Raw genomic sequence first — 18,349 nt, 5'->3', positions numbered from 1 at the left:
TGTAAATCAGAGGACAACTTTAGGAATTCGTTCTCTTCGACTATCATGTGGGTCAGAGATTGAATTTAAGTCAATTTCTTGGTGACAGTTCTGCTGATCTATCTCACTGCCCCTCACTTGTTCTCATTTATGTGAACTAGGGCTTCTTGAAATTTGGGATGAGTGAATGTTCGGAAAACCTTTCAAAAATCCATGCACTTCCTTCTTCCTTCTCTTTGAGTCACTGAAATACATGGTCATTTATTCTCTAGGGTTTCGGGACTCTATCATTATTTCCTCTTGTATCTGAGTCTTCCTGAGTCATTGAAATACATGGTCATTTATTCTCTAAGGTTTGGGGACTTTATTGTCATTTCCTCTTGTACCTGAGTCACTGAAAAACATGGTCATTTATTCTCTGGGGTTTTAGTAATTTATTGTCATATCCTCTTGTACCTGAGTCACTGAAATACATGATCATTTGTTCGCTGGGGTTTTGGGATTTGTCATTATTTCCTCTTGTATCTGAGTCTCCCTGAGTCTCTGAAAGACATGGTCATTTGTTCTCTGGGGTTTCGGGGCTTTATTGTCACTTCCTCTTGTATTTAGATCTGTTGTTGTTCCTTACGAGTTTTTGTTTGTTTGTTTTCATGTTCAAGATTCAGGACTGTCCAAGAACTGTTCTAAAACTAAAACTATGTTTTGAGAACACCCCACCCCCATTTCCACTGGGATCCTTGACATATTCAGCTTCGCCTTATTTACAAATTGTATGGCTTCATAGCTGTAAAGTCATGTTATTTCAGCTTTTCTAGTGTAACATTTCGCAAACACCATATCTAACAGAGGTAGCATAGTTCTATTGCTGTTCTATGTTGTGGATTGCCATTTTCTTCTTTATATAACTACACAGAAAATCAATGTGTTTTATCCAAATTAGATAAAGAACACATTCCAGAAAATCCAGAACCTTTCCGGAAGCCTGTATGTAGAAGTCTGTTCCCAGAACCACTTCTGATACTTAACTTACTATTGTTTTTGAGAAATCAGGCATTTGTCTTATCAGGGAGAGTTACTGGGACAGTCGGTCTGCAATATAAGGTGCAGCCAATATTGCTGTTCAAGTGTGGGGCTTCTCCTTGTTCAGAAAAGCCTCAGGTATCCTGTTCAGGCCTTTTTACATATATATTCTCAGTTGATACTTTTAAATGCCATGAGTTACAGAAACTGAGTAAAGAAAGAAAAGCTAGTTTAGTGTATTATGTTTTCTTAGAACAATGTAATGATCAAAGCTAAGCAGCAAACAGAGAATCATAGGACCAGAGCTCCAATGAAACGGAGAAACAGAAGCTTTGGGGTCATCACCCTGGCTGAGATTTAGTACTACTACTTAAAGATTATCTGTCTCATTTCTGATGTTTGTGGATCCTGATTTTTATCGTATAATTGGAAACTATTATCCTAGTGTGTTTATAGGAAAGAAAAATAATAGAACCAAAGAGGTAGCTATTGTAGTACCAGTTATTTGGTGCTTATTTCATGTTTATTGAAAACAAACTAAATCTATGATCAAACAGTTTTTCTAATTATGTTAGTTGAAAAGCTAGTCTGTTATACTAATTAATAACATTTTGTGAGTCATTTACATACATACACCTTTATAGATATACATCGATGCACTTTAATCAAAGCAAATTTTAAAATAAGACATAGCTGTTTCATGATATTCATATTTGATGGCCTTAATCTGTCCCCATCCTCTGCATTGTGATACCTGTGAAATGAAAAATGTTTGTTAGTAGTGAAATTTTGATGACCATAAAACATGAAGCTCTGCTGTCTTAGGCAGTGTTCTATTGCTGTGAAGAGACACCACTGTCAAGTTGTGCCACAACCTTTACTGATGACTAAACATTCATATATATGAACTTGTGGGGCCCATTCTTATTCAAATCACATCTATCTTCAGGACTATTTGAGTGCACAAAGATAAAATCACATTTATAGAATATATTATGTTATTAAATATTCAAATTATCAAAGTCATTTAATACATTCTAATAATATTTTTTGTGAATACCTTTGTAGGAGCATCTATAACATTGCCCACAGGGATAAGAGCAGAAAAGTCTGTAGAATAAGATTGAGGTGCACCCCTCGCGGTCCTGAGAACAATGGCAATGGGTTTTTGATCCTACTGCATGTACTGGATTTGTGGGAGCCTAGGCAGTTTGGATGCTCACCTTACTAGACCTGGATGGAGGTGGGTGGTCCTTGGACTTCCCACAGGGCAGGGAACCCTGATAGCTCTATGGGCTGACAAAAAAAGGGGAACTTGATTGAGGGAGGGGGAGGGAAATGGGAGGCGGTGGCGGGGAAGAGACAGAAATCTTTAATAAATAAATAAACGGAAAAAAAAAGAATAAGATTGAGGTGAGAAACCAAGGCTTAGAGACCTGATACAGACCTTGTTTATTTAATAAGGCAAATGAGCAGAGATTGTGTATGTGGAGGAAAAGAATTGCAGGGTGTCTTAGGCTTTTTAATTGTTGTGAAGAGGCACCGTGACCAAGACAACACTTATAAGGAAAACATTCAACTTGGGTGGCTTGCTTACTGTTTCAGAGGTTCTGTTCATTATCATGAGGGGAAGCATGGCGGTGTGTTGGCAGATGTGGTGCTGGAGCTGAGAGTGCTGCAGTTTACAAGCAACAGGAAGTCAACTGACAGTCGCACTGAGGGAACCTTGAGCAAAAGAGACCACAAAGCCCACCCCCATGGAGACGCACTTCTCCAACAAAACCACACCTCCTATTAGTGCCACTCCTTTTCTGGACCATTTTCTTTCAAACTGCCACATAAAAGTAATTGTGATTCATGGAGAAAATATCATGGTACTTGCTGCTGGTCTTGTATGAATTAAGTACTTAAAGAGAACATTCTAGGTGCTTGGAATGCCTTTGTCCAGCGGACTATTCTGAAAGGTAGTGTAGAGTCCTGGATGGATGGGTGTGCTCACGTGCAGTAGGATCAGGGAGGCAGGACACAGATAGGAATAGTTTTGCAGAAACAACGAGGAATAAAGGCAGCAAACACTGAGAGCCTTGCCAGAGGATAATGAGAGGACTGGAAGAGGGTGGGCTCCTGGGAGAGGAGCGCGCTGATGTGTCTGTCTTCTAATTAGAAAGATTGCATGGAGATGGCCTGCTAATTGAAAAGGAAATGAACCTAAGATTTGCATGTGTAATGATTGTTTTTGTTTATATGACTTGTGGATGAGAAAGAATTTAGGATGATTTTCAGGGTTTATACTTAAGGGCTTTCGAATATAAGCTGGTTTTTCTGCCTTTCTTTTTAAAATTGAAAATAGATATTCATTTATACACTATATTCTGATCACTGTTTCCTCTTCCTCATCCCCTCCTAGATCATTTCCACCTTCTCACCCTTACAATTCCATTCTTTCTTTCTCTCTATTTCTTAAGGAAACATATATACCAATAACAAACGAACCAACCAACCAGAATATAACACAACATAAAGAAACATATACACACCCAAATTTAAAAAAAAAAAAGGATGAAAAAGATATACACTTCCAGAGAAATACACACACAAAACAGTAGGGAAGTAAAAGACAAGTAAGGTTTAAAAAACAAAACAAAATTACCCCCAAAATAAAAAAACCAACAAATTATTCTGGGAAAATAAACCCACCACTGAAAATATCATTATTTGGGGCTTGGGGCTCCCTGTGTATGGTTTCTATATCCAGTGTGACTCCTCTGTTGAGAAACTAATTTCTCTGCATGGACTGTAAATTGGAGATAGTGTCTGGGTTAGGGATGCAGGCTCCTATCCACTTCCCCTCTCAACAGTGGCTTAGACCTGTATGGGCCCTCTGCATGCTACCACAGTCTCGGTGAGTTCACAGGTGGTTGAGTACGTCTGTGTCTGGAAGGCGCTGTTTCATTGGTGTTTCCATTCCCATTGACTCTTACAGTCTTTCTACCTCCTCTTCCACAATTGCTCCCTGAGTCCTGAAATTAGAGATTTGGTAGAGATATCCCATTGAGGACCTAGCGTTCCAAGATCTTTTACTCTCTGCACATTTTCCAGTGGTGAGTCTTTGTGTTACTTTCCATCTCCTGCAGAAGGAAGCTTCTCTAATGCTGGCTGAGAAAAACATTGGTCTGCAGGTATAGCAGAATGACATCATGAGTCATTTTACTACTGTGTTACTTTAGCAGAATAATGATATTTGGTTTTCCCTCTAAGTCCATGACCTATCTAGTCTTAGGTTTTGGCCACCTAGGCACCATCAGGCATGGATTCTATCTCATGGTGCAGCCCTTATACCCAATCAGATGGTTACTGGTTACCCCACAACTTTGTGCCACTATTGCAGCAATCTAATGTGCTAGACACATCACCATTGTAGATCAAAGGGTTTATAGTTGGGTTGGGGTTTAACTTTATCCTCTGGTACTGTTCAGAGTATTTTCCAGTACCATGAATAGTAGTCAACAGTTAGTGATCGGACTAGAACACTAGTCTAGTTAGGTATCAGCTTCACTTTTCTGTGTTCAATGAAATATATAGGTGTTGTCTTTAACAATAGGTTCTTAATTTCGGTTTTTTGAGAGCAATTAATAGCCTGAGTCCTTCATGTTCTCTATGAGGTCCCTTTGATCAACATCTCAATTAAATGCAACTGATACACTGAAGATTTATTTTGGTGGCAAATGGGGTCTAGTTGGGCCTTTTTCTCCCCTGCTATTTGGTGATTCCCTTCAGATTTCTTTCAAATAATGTAAGTTCCCTGAGAAGGGTTTCTTGATCACTATTCTTAAAATCAGTGGATCAAGATGGAATTAACGAAAGCATGAATGAAAAGGTAAAGGCATAAGAAATGTGCATATATTCTTCTGTTCAGATAATTGTATTCATAATATTCATGTTTTGAGAAGTATGATTCAAGAAACAGTGAGGTTAAAGACATAGAAAATTATCAGAACCTAGTTTTGACCCCTTCCCCAAGGAAAAAAAGAGAAGGAAATTTAAAGCAATATAATGGTCATTCATGAACTCATGCTCTAATTTAATAGGAGTAAATATTTTGTATTTTGTGTGTTTATACATTCCATTTAATAAGGCTCCTTCTTTGCCTCCTTCCCCCCATGCTCCCTCCCTTCCTTCTTCCCTCCCTCCTTTTTTCCTCCCTCCCTCTAGTCTATGTAGACATACACATATATTACCTAAGTCAGTGGGATGTGGGAACCAGAGAATTCTAAATAATTGTTAATTTTCCAAATAATTTCCTGGGGCCATGACATCACATTGATAATGGGAAAACTGCTGAACACAGACTGTTTCAGTCTGCACAGTGAAAACACGCCAGGAGCACCACGGGAGATGGAAGCCCCAGACCTTGTGCTTTGTAGCAGCTCCATTCTGCTCCCGGTTTACTTCCTTAACTGTCGACTTTGCATCTGTGGATTGAGAAAAATTCTGGGAGATTCAGATCTCCCTGTATTTTGAGTGTTCCAAATAATGCCAAAGTAACATTCCTATATATTTTCTTAATCACACGTACGCGAATGATCCAAAAATAGAAATCTACAAGTGAAAATGCTGGGGTTTGAACATTACCCACTGCTTGTTTATTCCATTTCCTTGTTTATTTCTTTCTGTTTTGTAACTTAGGATAACCTTGAACTTCTGGTCCTCTGCCTCTAAGCATCAGGTGCAGGGATAAAATGTGTACCTTCATGCTTAGTTGATGTGGTCCTGGAATCAAACCTGGGCCTTGCTAATGCTAGGCCAATACTCTACTAGCTAAGCTGCAACCCTAGCTCCATCTGCCATTTTCTTAAAGAGTAATCAGTCATTTTTGGAAATAATTCCTAGAGAAGAAGGTCATGAGCAGTTCCATGCTGTTTTACCTACATGTAGTCCTTTGGCATAATATTCCAAGTAATTTTAATCCCGTGGATACTTAAAAATTCACCAATGAGACATGAGCTTGAACTCCTAATTAATTGTTTCTCATGGCTAGAGTTTTTCTTTGACATTTATTGGTATTTGACATATTTTAAATTTTAAAATTCGGACTGATGGCTCCTTTCATTGTTCTTGTACATATGCCTTTAATCTTTTTTAACCTGTCTAGTTTTTGACTGGGTTGTTTATCAATTTTCTTATTGAACTATAGAAGATCTTTACATATCTTAGCTGTTTATCTTTTTGTTGTTATATTTTTTGACAAATATCTCATCACAGTCTCTGTCCTCCGCCACTTTATTTATGGTATCTTTTAACATATAGAAGTTATAAATTTTATTTTAGCTCAAAGTTACCATCATCTCCTTTATAGTTTATCCTTATTGGTTTTGTATGAGATACTGTGATATCATAAATATATTCCCTACTTTTTCATTTTCAAATTTGACAGGTATGCTTTTAACATTTAGGGTTTCTTTGATTACTTCTTTAAAAAGTATAAATTGGGTGTCATTAATCCTGAAGAAATAGTAGTTTGCTCTGAGCCCAGATTTAAGGTTGACTCTCAATCATTAATCAGTATATTGTTGTCATTGTGTGGTAAGTCCATGCTATATATTTGGAATAAGAATGTATATGGCATGGTTTTCATCTCCCTGGGGATGACTGTCACATGTGTGTGCACGACGTCTTGGTAGTACCCCCTTCCCCAAAAAGACCATCTTCTTTATCCATAAAGAGGACATGACTCATTTCCATCAGCTTTCTTGTTAATGTGTATATTTTGCCATAGTAACTTTATGGAAAACTAAGAATATAGAACCAAATATACATCCTTTTGAGATTCTGATACGTCTTTTTCCCAATTGCATGACAAAGGTAAAATTCTGTGGGTCTATGGCAGCCATCTTTCGAATAGTTTAGTAACCAGAATTATTTATCATAGATATTGCTTTGCTGAGATACTTTAGATTGATGGCATGGGGAACAACCTGTTTCTAAAGATTGGTTTCTGTTTGCAGAGACGCAATGGAGAAGACATACCCGTGGCTCAGACAAAGAACATCAATCACAGAAGATTTGCTGCCTCTTTCAGATTGCAAGAAGTGACAAAAACTGACCAGGATTTGTACCGCTGTGTAACTCAGTCAGAACGAGGTTCTGGGGTCTCCAATTTTGCTCAGCTTATTGTGAGAGGTAACACTTTTTGCTTCATGAAATTGCATACCTTTATGAGAACTGAGCAAGTCTGTAGACAAAGTGATTGGTTTTTAAGCCACGGTATTCTTCATTGCAAGTCACTATTCCATATCATTAGCAAAATTCTAATAATGTCAATTAAAGTGGAGACTAGTTTTAAAATTGATCGGCTAATTGTCCAACCATTGTCTCATTAAATGAAATCTGATTTTGCCACGTTTAATATGAGGAAACATGCACTATATTTTCTTATGTATCACTTCATTATTTTTATTCCAGCTTGAGAGATGTTCCCTCTTGTTTGAGACATTCTGCAAGTACTGCTATAGTGCTTTATCCCAAAAAATGTTGTGACAACAAGGTCCCAGGGAATATTACAGGTAGAACTGTAAACATTATCAGCAGCAAATCTCTGTATTAAATGTTCGTTATTTCTGGTCTTTTATCAAATCTTACGAAGTCAGAATGAGTTTTTTTTCTAATCTTAGATTCTAAAGTCATTAGAGGAAAGGGAGAGCTTCATATATTAGGCATCTCTGTTGTTAATTCAGAGAAAATATAGGCAATGTCAAGATCTATATTACCTTTATTAAAAATTATGATTTGTTATCTGTCTCAGAGAGTGATTTAGGTCAGAGGAACACAGTGTAGGGAGAACACAGAGATCCTGGGAACATGACCCTTGACAGTGGGCGCTGTAGGAATCTTATGTACACCTGGGCAACATGTAATTGTGGCATGTGTTTCTGTGAAGATTGCTCTTTTCGTGAAAGTGGTTTCATATTTTCTTTGAGGAGCTGACAAATGGAATACAAAGAGGGGAAGATAATTAGTTTCATGAAGATTTAGAAGCCAAGGAGCTTTATTGAATCAAATATCAAGCAATCTTGACACAAATGAAAACCATGTGAGGTTGTGTAAACCTCAACACGGAGGCATTTGACCAACCTAGTGGGAACTGAACTCGAAACTGTGAAAGGGGAACCATTCGTGAATGAGTCTTCTCTGAGTCAAGGAAATACAGGTTGAGAGAATGTTTCTAGAGTCATGTAGATAGCAGAAGACATTGGGTAAAACATATATGCATGGGCAGAGAGAGATCACGTTGTGGTTAAGAGAGCAAATTGCTCTTTCAGAGGACCCAAGTTCAGTCCCCAGCGCCCACATCAGGTGCCTCACAACTGCCTACAATTTGAGCTCCAGGGGATCTAACCAGTTGTCTGACCTCCTTTGGCAACCGCACTCATTTGCAAAGACCCTCACACATGTGAATATAAATATCAACAAATCTTCCAAGAGAAAACAACAAGCAGAAACTACAACAGGCAGGAAGCATAGCACATGCCATAGCCTAGGAGCTAAAAAGAAAAATGAGATATATTCATATCGCATTAACCTATTTTATAATCTTGATGATGAATAATTGTTAGGAACATTGTTTGCAGATGTACTTGATTCTCATACATTATCCTTTAATAACTATAGAGGACAGGAAATTAAAGTTCAGGTTAGTTGATATTGCTCCCAGAATCATAACAATATAATACCTCACAGAGCCAGACTGCATACCCTGTTTCTTGTCTCTTAGTGATGAGTTCCTTTACCAAGTCAGTTTCTCTAGCATTTAGTATTCACTAATCTTCCTCATCTCTTATATACTTTGCTGAGATTCTATAGCTCATGATAAACAAAACAAACATTGATCCTTGCAGCATGAATATGCTCTTGTCTTCAATGTAACCTTCCTTGTAGATGCATTGTCTCATATCACCTGCACAAGTTCATGGGATGATAGACGCTCTTACTAAATAAAGAGTAAGACAACATCACACTCTTTTACAGCTAGTCTCTGAAATATATCGTATACCTTCATACTGATGAGTGCTTATTCATTAGTGTCAATCACATTTCGGCCCCTTTCCTGTGAGTCTAATTCATTGGTGTTGGGTGCCATTGCTAGCTCCTTTGTATGAGTCTAATTCTGAAGACGCCAGATGTGCTTGATCATTCTTTAGTTATTTCACAGGTTAAAAGCACCATGCTCACCGCATCTCTCAAGTCCTGTGTAAGTCTACAACCCTGAAGGAAGTGATAACCTGCTTAGGGGCTCTTAGACTCTTAGACTGCTTTTGTATACCCTTTTGTTTTTTCAAGGCAGGGTTTCTCTGGGTAACCTTGGATGTCCTGGAACTCACTCTGTAGACCAGGCTGGCGTTGAACTCACAGAGAACGTACAGTTCTTAGGAAGGGTACCACACTGGATGTATGGGATGCTGATGATCATTTTGTCCATGTCCTTTCCTTTCACAGATAGGATATACCTATTAATGGAAATGTTTGCTTATTTATTAAAAACACTTGTCATGCTTAGAGCTTCAGTGTTTGTAATTCTCTTTTTCTTTCATTTATTTGATTTTTGGCAGTGCTAGATATGAAACCCAGGGTGAAGTACAAGTACATAAATTTCAGTCAGGCAAGAACTGAGTTATGCCCCTGTTCCTTGTTGCTTGATTTATAATTACATTTCTATGATTTTATTGAGGCCTAGTTTTCCTTAGTTGGTGGCAAATACATTGTTTTAATAGCATTTAAACATAATTCTTACATTTCACAGATTTAATATTTTTCTTTTCATAAAAACATTTCTGCATGTTATCCATTTTACTTTAGGTTCTGTGCTATGCATGTGTTAAAGTATCATAGCTCTTTGGATGTGTTGGTTGCACTTTTGCTAACATTATAAATACCCTTTTTGATATTTTTGTCAGTTTCACCATATTTTAGGATCTACATCAAATATGTGCAGGTGATACTTTGCTTGTCTTTTTATCTGAGGATCGATATAGAGGAATACATTTCCTTATTTGTCCAGATAACCACAAAATAGATACTGCAGACTAAACCATATCCCTGGGGGTCAACTGTCTGATTGCTGACCAAACTAAGGCTCCTGGGGGGTTCAGCTGTCCTGGTACTAAAACAATGGGGCAGATTCTCCGTGGTGACAGGTCCTATCACTCAGTGGCACATTTGCAACTGATGTCCTGATATATGGACACAAAAGATGGTAATTTTAAGGGAAATTTTGGGGGCAGTGATATGAAAAGTCTTTAATGAGAGTTGGCATAGTGTTGCCCGTTGTCAAACATGACCCATGGGTAAGAGTTTATTAGTGCATTTTCTCTCAAACTGGAAGTGACAGGGCTTAAGGCTTTTTTTTTTTTCTTGTTTGCTACAAGTGAAAATTTCAGTGCAAAATCCTTATGCCGAGGAATATTGATCTACGTGCTCCCGGAGCCACGGGGATAGCAGAGTGGGTTGGCAAACAGAATTTACTTTGCCATAACTCTACCTTTGCTTCCAGATGGTTTTGAGTAATGATAACTTCTGCAGCTTGTGCAAGCCGATCTTTATTGACAAAGAAGCTTTTGCACATCTGAGACCAAGAAGAGATGTTCTTTGCTCGGTGATGCTACAAGTTTAGAGAGTGCTGTCTGGATAGAGTGTGCAGAAGTGATGTTTGCTAGCCTCAAAGTGAACTCTAGCCTTCAAGATGACTGTGTGCGGTGGTTTTTGTCCTTCGCTGTTTCGTCCATGAGATTCTTTTGTTCATCTAAATCACCTGTCAGTTTTCATCTGTCAAAGAGAGAAGATGTCAACATTAACACAGAATTCGGATGTGAACGTTAAGATTGTTTATACTGTAGTTATTTGTAGCATTAGACATAACTTATTTACTTTAATAACTAGCATTATAATTACATAAACTCAGTAGTTTTCTCAAAATTACCAACACAGCGGTTTGATGGAGTGAAAGCAGCCAGGCTGGGTGAGGCTAGAGGAGGGATGAGGAGGATCCTGCCTCCTCCATCCTGCAGGTGGACAGAAATGGGCAAAGCATTTCCTTCCTGTGGTGCATGAGCTGCCCTTTGCCTTCTCAGGAGAACTAGAGGAGCTGCTTTTACATTTGGCTCAAAACATTATTCACCTGAAAAATTAATCTTGTTTTGTTCAATATTCTTTTTCCGTCTCTATCATCTCTCTGTGCATACTAGTTAAAAAATTACTTCTAGATATTTCATTTTTCTATTAACAGCAAAGGCATCCAGGCAGTGGAAAGAATGACATACTTTACTAATACTCTTGCGAGCTGGTGGTTTAAAGGCCATGGAATTTCTAGCTCCGACCATCAGCAGCCTGCTTAATGCCATGGGATATTGATTTTTTAACCAGTTTTCATAGCCTAGCTGTCAAACTTGTGAATTCATACAAAGATCTTTTTTCTTTATGGTGACTTGAAGATCCCCCCCCCTTTTTAACCTATATTGTGAAAAGATTTTTTTTACAATTTTTGAAGGTTGTAATCTAAACACCCACATTTTATAAAATCTGAATGATGACGAAAGTTATAGAGCACACTGATAAACTACCTGTTAATTTCCCTTCTCTATGATGCCCGTAGAAAGAGAGGAAAGGCCCCACAGTCAGCAGCTACCAATTGTGCTAAGTTTCTCAGAGATTTGAAAGTTTCATAGCTAAGTTTTTTGCTCTGCCACTGTACCCTTGAAGATGATAAAGGACACATTTAGAGTCTCCTCTCATTCTGAGTACCTACTTCTGATTCAGGTGTTTCACCATTCGAGATGGCTGGTACACATCTAAATTCCAAATGAGCCAGAGATCATTCTTATTTCAGGTCCTGCACCGCCAGGAAACCAGAAGGCAGCCACAGATTTGAGTTGGAGGGATGCATCTCTAAATTGAAAAATATTAAAATGTGTAATAGGATCTTCATTCATTGAAAATAATTAGATTTATACTCGTCTCTAGAACTTATACACTAACCTATATTGCTCTGCCTGCTTATGTATACCGCTGTTCCAAACTCTATTGCCTATTCTCCTGATAGGTACTCTCTAAAATGGTGGCATACAAAACGCATGTTTTGACCGAGTCACCGTTGTCATTTTATTTACTTTCTCTATGTTCATTTCAAAAATTACCATGCAGCATGAATCCTCTCCCAGAGGGCACCTGCAAGTTTTTCTTAAGGTAATTGACTCGTGTGAAGCACTAGACAATGTCTCACTGGGAGCTGCGGGCCAGTGCTCTTTGAACTGAATCTTTAGGGAGTTTGGTTTGTGACTACTCTTCTTCAGAACTTACAAAGAATCAGAGAGGAAGCGCACCACTGACATGCTAAATAATTATTTGTGTGGATCTTGAGAGAATTTGATTTCCACGCGTAGGCTGTAGGTCTTTCCTCTGGAGCGTTTCAGCTCCCCGCTCTTGGAGTTTGTGATGAATGTAATTGGGACTGATGTCTACCAGGGGACTTCTCCTCCTTGAGCTAACAGTGTCTTTGTTCTTTATAGTTTTCTTCCTCTTTTCTATTTTTCTTACCCTGATCTCAACCCCAAAAGAAAACAGCGAAGTCGGTCTGTGCTAAGGTTTCAATCTCTCTGCCTTCCTTTGCAACGTCATTGGGAAATCAACTGTCAGCTCTTATCAAGTCTGCAAGAGAAAAGACCAAAAGAAACAGTCGCCTCTGCCTGGCAGCATTTATAATGTAATTCAATAGGAAAATACAGAGTTACTATCTTGGCATGGAATTTTGACTTTGACTTGGTAAAATTTATAAGTGTGAGAGAGAAAAAAAAATCCTAACAAAACAAAACCCAGCCCCCCCCCCCAAAAAAAAAGAAAAAAAGAAAAGTCCAACTAAAGCAGACATTGTATTAAGGTTTCTTATTAAGCACTAATGTAGTCAATTATATTACTCTATGTGAGTATTATAGGGTGTTGATTGGGCAGAAGTCCTGTAACCAAACAATGGAAATCAGTCAGTGATGGCAGAGAGATAATGCACAGTGTTGGGAGACTTGGCGGTTAACATGGTGATTGAGTTGTTACACTATTGCTGTTTTTTTGGTTGTCCTTCTTGGGTCTCTTCTACTTTTTCCAATCCTTGGTCTTCACCAGAGTCAACAACAACCACTTTGCCTATCAGTCTTTCAACCATGGATGGGCTTTTGTTTGGAGTTTTTAATAGGAATCATTTGTCAGTGAAATGCTGTGTCTTCTTGAAAGCTGGGTAATGTGCATTCATTTGGCTTCGTAATACATGACCTTTTATTAAGACTAAAGACCCAGAAAACAGAAACACATTCAGAACTCTTAGAAACCTAACCATGAGAACCAAGTAAACATGCACTTGAATATTATGGTTAACATGTCTATCCTAACCTGTTTGGTTATCATAATACCATAGAAACCCACTTTTTTTCTGAGTTAGGATGGGCGGGTTTTTGTCTTTTCTAGGAAATGTTCAGTTGAGCAACAATTGAAAGATAGGCTGCAGTCGCTAATGTAGATAAACATTTACATTTCTGGTAGATCTCAGCAGGGCTCTTGTTTACATCAGAGTTAGGAAGTTTTAGGAAAAGAAACAGCTTTACCCTTTCAGGATTAAACACTCAAATTTGAGACTGGGGCCTCTTGTAAGGGTAAATGGAAGGACAAAGGTGACAATGGCCACCACTCTTAGATCTGTAGTACCCTCTTTCTTTGCAGCATTATCTTCACTCTGGGATGTGTCTTTTAGAAAAAGTATGGCTTATAATTGTGTTCTCTTCTCTTGAGCAGTATAGGGAAACAATTATTTTTAACTTGGGGGGCATAATTTGCAAGAACACTTAATGCACACCAAGTTTTACTTTCTGAGCCTTAAACTAAAAGAGCAAACATTTGGTTGTTTTCTTACTTTGTTGCATGGTTTGGAACCATATTTAAATAGAAGAGCACAGAATCCGTGATCATATTAAAATAATGAGGAGGGCGCAATGATTACCTCTGTGTTTGCTAGGATGGACCTGTACCCACCGTTTTCTATCTAATTACTCTACTTGTCCCCTGGCAGTTTCTGTCATCTTCAGATACATACAGGCGATTCCTTATGTGACCTGCCACTTCTTACAGTGACATCTCTTCACATTAAGTTAAAAAAGAAATCCTGGCCATAGTCCTCTGTTTGCCAAGCAAAAACACCAAATGCTTTTCCCCCTGAATACAGCTGGAAATTCCCAAAGTTCTTAATCAACAGCGGCATACTAGCCTCTCTCATAAATCTGCTGTTGATAGAGACTTTCCCCCAGTCCGTCCATCCTTAGTTCTTTCTCCTCTCTCCATCTCCCTCACGTACAGCTCTTCTTTCATGGTCTGATTTCCTTCAGATTTGTAATCATTTGTTCATGTGCCTGACACCCAAACAGTCATGATTTTCCCATATGAAATAGAATTAATTGATTACATACTTTTCCCTCTAAAGTTGTTTAGTTATGAGAAAAAAAATCTTTATTTGATGACAATTCTTGGTACATTAGTTTAGAACAGTCTTATATTCTTTGAATTCCTGAAATCACAACACCAAAGAAATAGTACGTATTATATGATGATTTCCACATAATCTGTATTTTATTAAGTCGGCTCTGGGTGCCCAGTCCTCATTCATTCTCACACAGCATTTCCTACTGTCTCTTTACTTCTACTGTATTATTTTTCCCTCCCTCAGGAACAAAAGAATGTCATTGATTGAGCCTTTAGAGTCAGGGCGGCCCATTGAGGATCCTCCTGAGCACTGGTAGGTTTAACAGCTAGAATAACTAGACGTGCCAAGAAGAGAAGCCATGGAACACACATTTCTTGTGGATGAGCATGAAGCATGAGCTGTAATAAAGCGTTTCCTAGGGAAGAAACTGAAGGTGCACCCAGAGTTGTGCTCTAAGCTTTCCAGAGGTAGAATGTGAAAACCAAAATGGAGTGTTGTGTGTTTGTATCTGTCATAAGGGAGACTAGGATGGAGTATGGTTTTTAGTGTGATGGACTTTCAGGGACTGAGTTCAGCGGGCCGACAGTCCCCAAAGCTGAAAGTGGTGAAAGATTCGTCGTGGAAGGAGTGGCATAGTGAGAATGGGGTACTGCTGCCTACTCATGGCAGATATATTGGTCACATGGTGTAGTGTCAAAAGAGATTCAGACTCATAGCCCAAGATTCCAGTTGAGAAAAGGAAAAAAAAAAGTTTCCCTCCTCCCAGCCTCCCATTTCCCTCCCCCTCCTCCCACCCTTCTCCCCCTCCCCCCACTCCTCTCCCCCACCCTCTCCAGTCCAAAGAGCAGTCAGGGTTCCCTGCCCTGTGGAAAGTCCAAGGCCCTCCCCCCTCTGTCCATGTCTAGGAGGGTGAACATCTAAACTGGCTAGGCTCCCACAAATTAAAAAAAAAAAAAAGAATTAGATTGCAGCTGATAACAATATGTTGCTCTCTCGTCTAGCAGGGTTTTTTTTTCCTTCTAGGACTTTTGGCCCAAAGCATTTTCGTATCCTCGAAGAATGTCATCCAATTCAGCAGGTGGTTTGAAAATATTTACTTATGGGCAGATAAAGAGTTTCCACCTGTCATAATTTTCCTGTGCTAAAACTCCCACTCGGCTTGACATTTCTGTGTTTTGTGCAGGATTGCTGGAAAGCAGTTACCATGACCAGGCTGCTTGATGCACAGTAATGATGAAAAGCAGAGTGTTTGGAATTCAATATGGATGGCAGAAATGCGAGGTGTCAGGGAAGCCATATATTAAAGAGAATTTGAATTGGAAACCGAATCCCCACCTGCCACTGGGAACATTTTGATCATTTTGATTTATTAAACTTTTATAACAACATTCAGGTGGAGCTGAATTAAGAACTTTCGTCCAGGACAGTTTATTGTACACCATCCACTATTTTACTGGTATCATTTTTGAAGGTTCTTGCAACCTGTGAAGGGAGAAAGAAAGAATGGGCGAGGGTTCGGTTTATAGGGCAGTTTATCCCTGTGTTGATGAATATCACTTTAAATTTGTCTTCGTTTGATTCTCTTGCTTTAAACATGGTTTGTGATTTCAAAATATTAAGTTATTTAAAATTTTCAGTGTTTTTCAAGCATATTTGAAGCAGTGATAAATAATTTTCTGATTGGAACAGTGCATAGTGCATGCCTTACACGGAGAAAGAGAGCGTGAGAGAGAGGAAGAGAGAGAGGATGCATTTGGGACCTTTGTGCCTCTGTTTTCAGATGCAGAGGATAAATATTCACATGGAGAAGCTAAGGTATGCTGAAGCCTAACAGAGGAAGTGCATCTCCTCAGAACTGTTGGAATTCTGTGCATCAGTCCTTTTAAAAACCGTCTTTCGGCATCAGCAGCCATGAGTGGTCTGTTCTGAACAGTGGCTCCTTGATAAAGAGAAATCAATTACTATGAGAGAGGCACTCGAGGTTAAAGGCATTACTGGTTCACACTTGGTTTTGCAGCCATAAGAGGATACTTAGCGGTGAATCAGGAATGACGGAGAAGATGGATGAGACAGAGTTCAAGGAGCAGTAACGTGAGGGTCCAGGACTATCATTCCAACCTGTCTACGCAGTCATGATGGATAGTTTCGTGGCAAGAAGTAATAATACCAAATGATGAAAGATACATCTCAGCAACTTGAGCCCAGCAGACTGTACCTGTTGGATTTCTGGGTCATAATGATTCCTGATTTGCAACCAAACAGGTTGGCTGCATTTAGCAACCTGGCTTTTTGGCAGCTGTGAAGGAAGCCAGTAGCATATCAAACACTCCTGCACATTGTAAATTTAATTACCTCATATTTCTGCATAGTGGATGTTGACAGGAACTTGTAAGCTATGCTAATATGGTAGGTAATTTGTTACCTCCAGAAATCACTTTCCTTGTGTCTTCTGATCATTATCATGAAACATGATAAATGATCTAGTCCATGAGGTATAAATGAAAATGAAATGGATAATTGGATTCTATGTCTAAGTTGTGGCTGGAATAGTTGCAGCGATTATAATTGAATTTATCTCATAAAAATGCGCTGGGCCATCTATCAATGACCTTTCATCCTTCTGAGCCTCCAGTGTTCTATGGAGCTGGTCTTACATTGCTTGTAGACTTGGTCATAGATTTACAAAATAGGAAAAAAAATCCATGTATTTTAAAAGTATCTTGTTAATTCTAATGAGTACAAACAGCTAATGCTGACGCCCTTGCTTTAAAGAAGAGTGAAAATAGAGTGTTTTCCTGTTAGCAGCACCTTGATCAGATGGTTTTGGGTCAGGGAAGGATACATTAAAACTGTTTTTGATGAATCCCTTTATCATTTTCAGCACATTCCTTTCCACTGAGCAATGGAAGTGTGCACTAGTGCTGGCATTATGTTTACTGTGGTTCTTAGAAAAAAAAAAAGAAACTTCAATGTATCCACTTTAATAGAACTGATTTTCAACACTACCACGCTTTTTATCCCATTTCGCCCTTTCTTTAATTTCCTTTAAATAGCAAACCATGCTTTGTTATGAACATCAAAACGGTCTTGGATCTGGGCAAGTGACCCAGTGTGGAAAAGGCTCTCTGTCCAAGCAAGAGGACCTGATCTCCATTCCCTTGTAAAAGCTGAGCATGGCAGGCAGTGTCTGCCTGTAACCCCTGTCCTGGGGAAACAGACAAAAGAGTCCTCAGGGTTTCCTGACCTGTCACTGTAGCTCAAACTCCAGGTTCAGTGGAAAGATGCTGTGTCAAAAGTTCAGGTAGAGGCAACAGGGATGTCAGCCAGTGCTGATTTTTAGTATTCACAGGCATGCATGCACACAAGGGCAAACACACGCATAGATTTATTCACTGATGAGATTTGATGCTTTTAAGAAGTGATAACATATATTAACATGTGTTATCATTGTGGTTGTTGCCAACTGAACAGATAAACCAAATAGACAGTAGTAGTTGCCTATGTAGTTCTGGATCAGTTCATCTTCAACACTGTATTGTGTTATATTTTCTGTTACTCTGTTATCTTCTGTGATTCCCCACCCCACCCCACCCCCACCTGGCTTTCCTTCAATAACGTTCAAAACATTTTTAATAATCTGTTTTCTTCCTCATTTATTCTCATCCAAGGGAATCTGTTTGGGACTGAATTAGTGAATCGTGCAACTTTGACTTTTCTATTGAAGTGACCTGTCAATCATTGAGGCATGTCCCCAGGGTCTTCTCTTCTCTTCTCTTCTCTTCTCTTCTCTTCTCTTCTCTTCTCTTCTCTTCTCTTCTCTTCTCTTCTCTTCTCTTCTCT

The 18,349-nt window shown here is 38.9% G+C and overlaps 1 protein-coding gene across 15 annotated transcripts in view; it reads left to right on the top strand.

The window, feature by feature from the left end:
* The window catches only part of Ptprk (protein tyrosine phosphatase, receptor type K), a 539,194-nt gene that overhangs the window by 289,113 nt on the left and 231,732 nt on the right, over positions 1-18,349 (top strand). For all 15 annotated transcript variants that reach the window (XM_013352406.2, XM_026787348.1, XM_013352405.2 and 12 more), the window contains exon 6: positions 7,005-7,179. In XM_013352406.2, coding sequence (XP_013207860.1) covers positions 7,005-7,179 — 175 coding nt within the window. The remainder of the gene's footprint in view (positions 1-7,004; positions 7,180-18,349) is intronic.

This window comes from Microtus ochrogaster, linkage group LG9, assembly GCF_000317375.1.
Source record: "Microtus ochrogaster isolate Prairie Vole_2 linkage group LG9, MicOch1.0, whole genome shotgun sequence".
Lineage (NCBI taxonomy): Eukaryota > Metazoa > Chordata > Mammalia > Rodentia > Cricetidae > Microtus > Microtus ochrogaster.
Note: the sequence above shows the minus strand (reverse complement) of the source record. Positions and strands in the feature narration are given on the sequence as shown.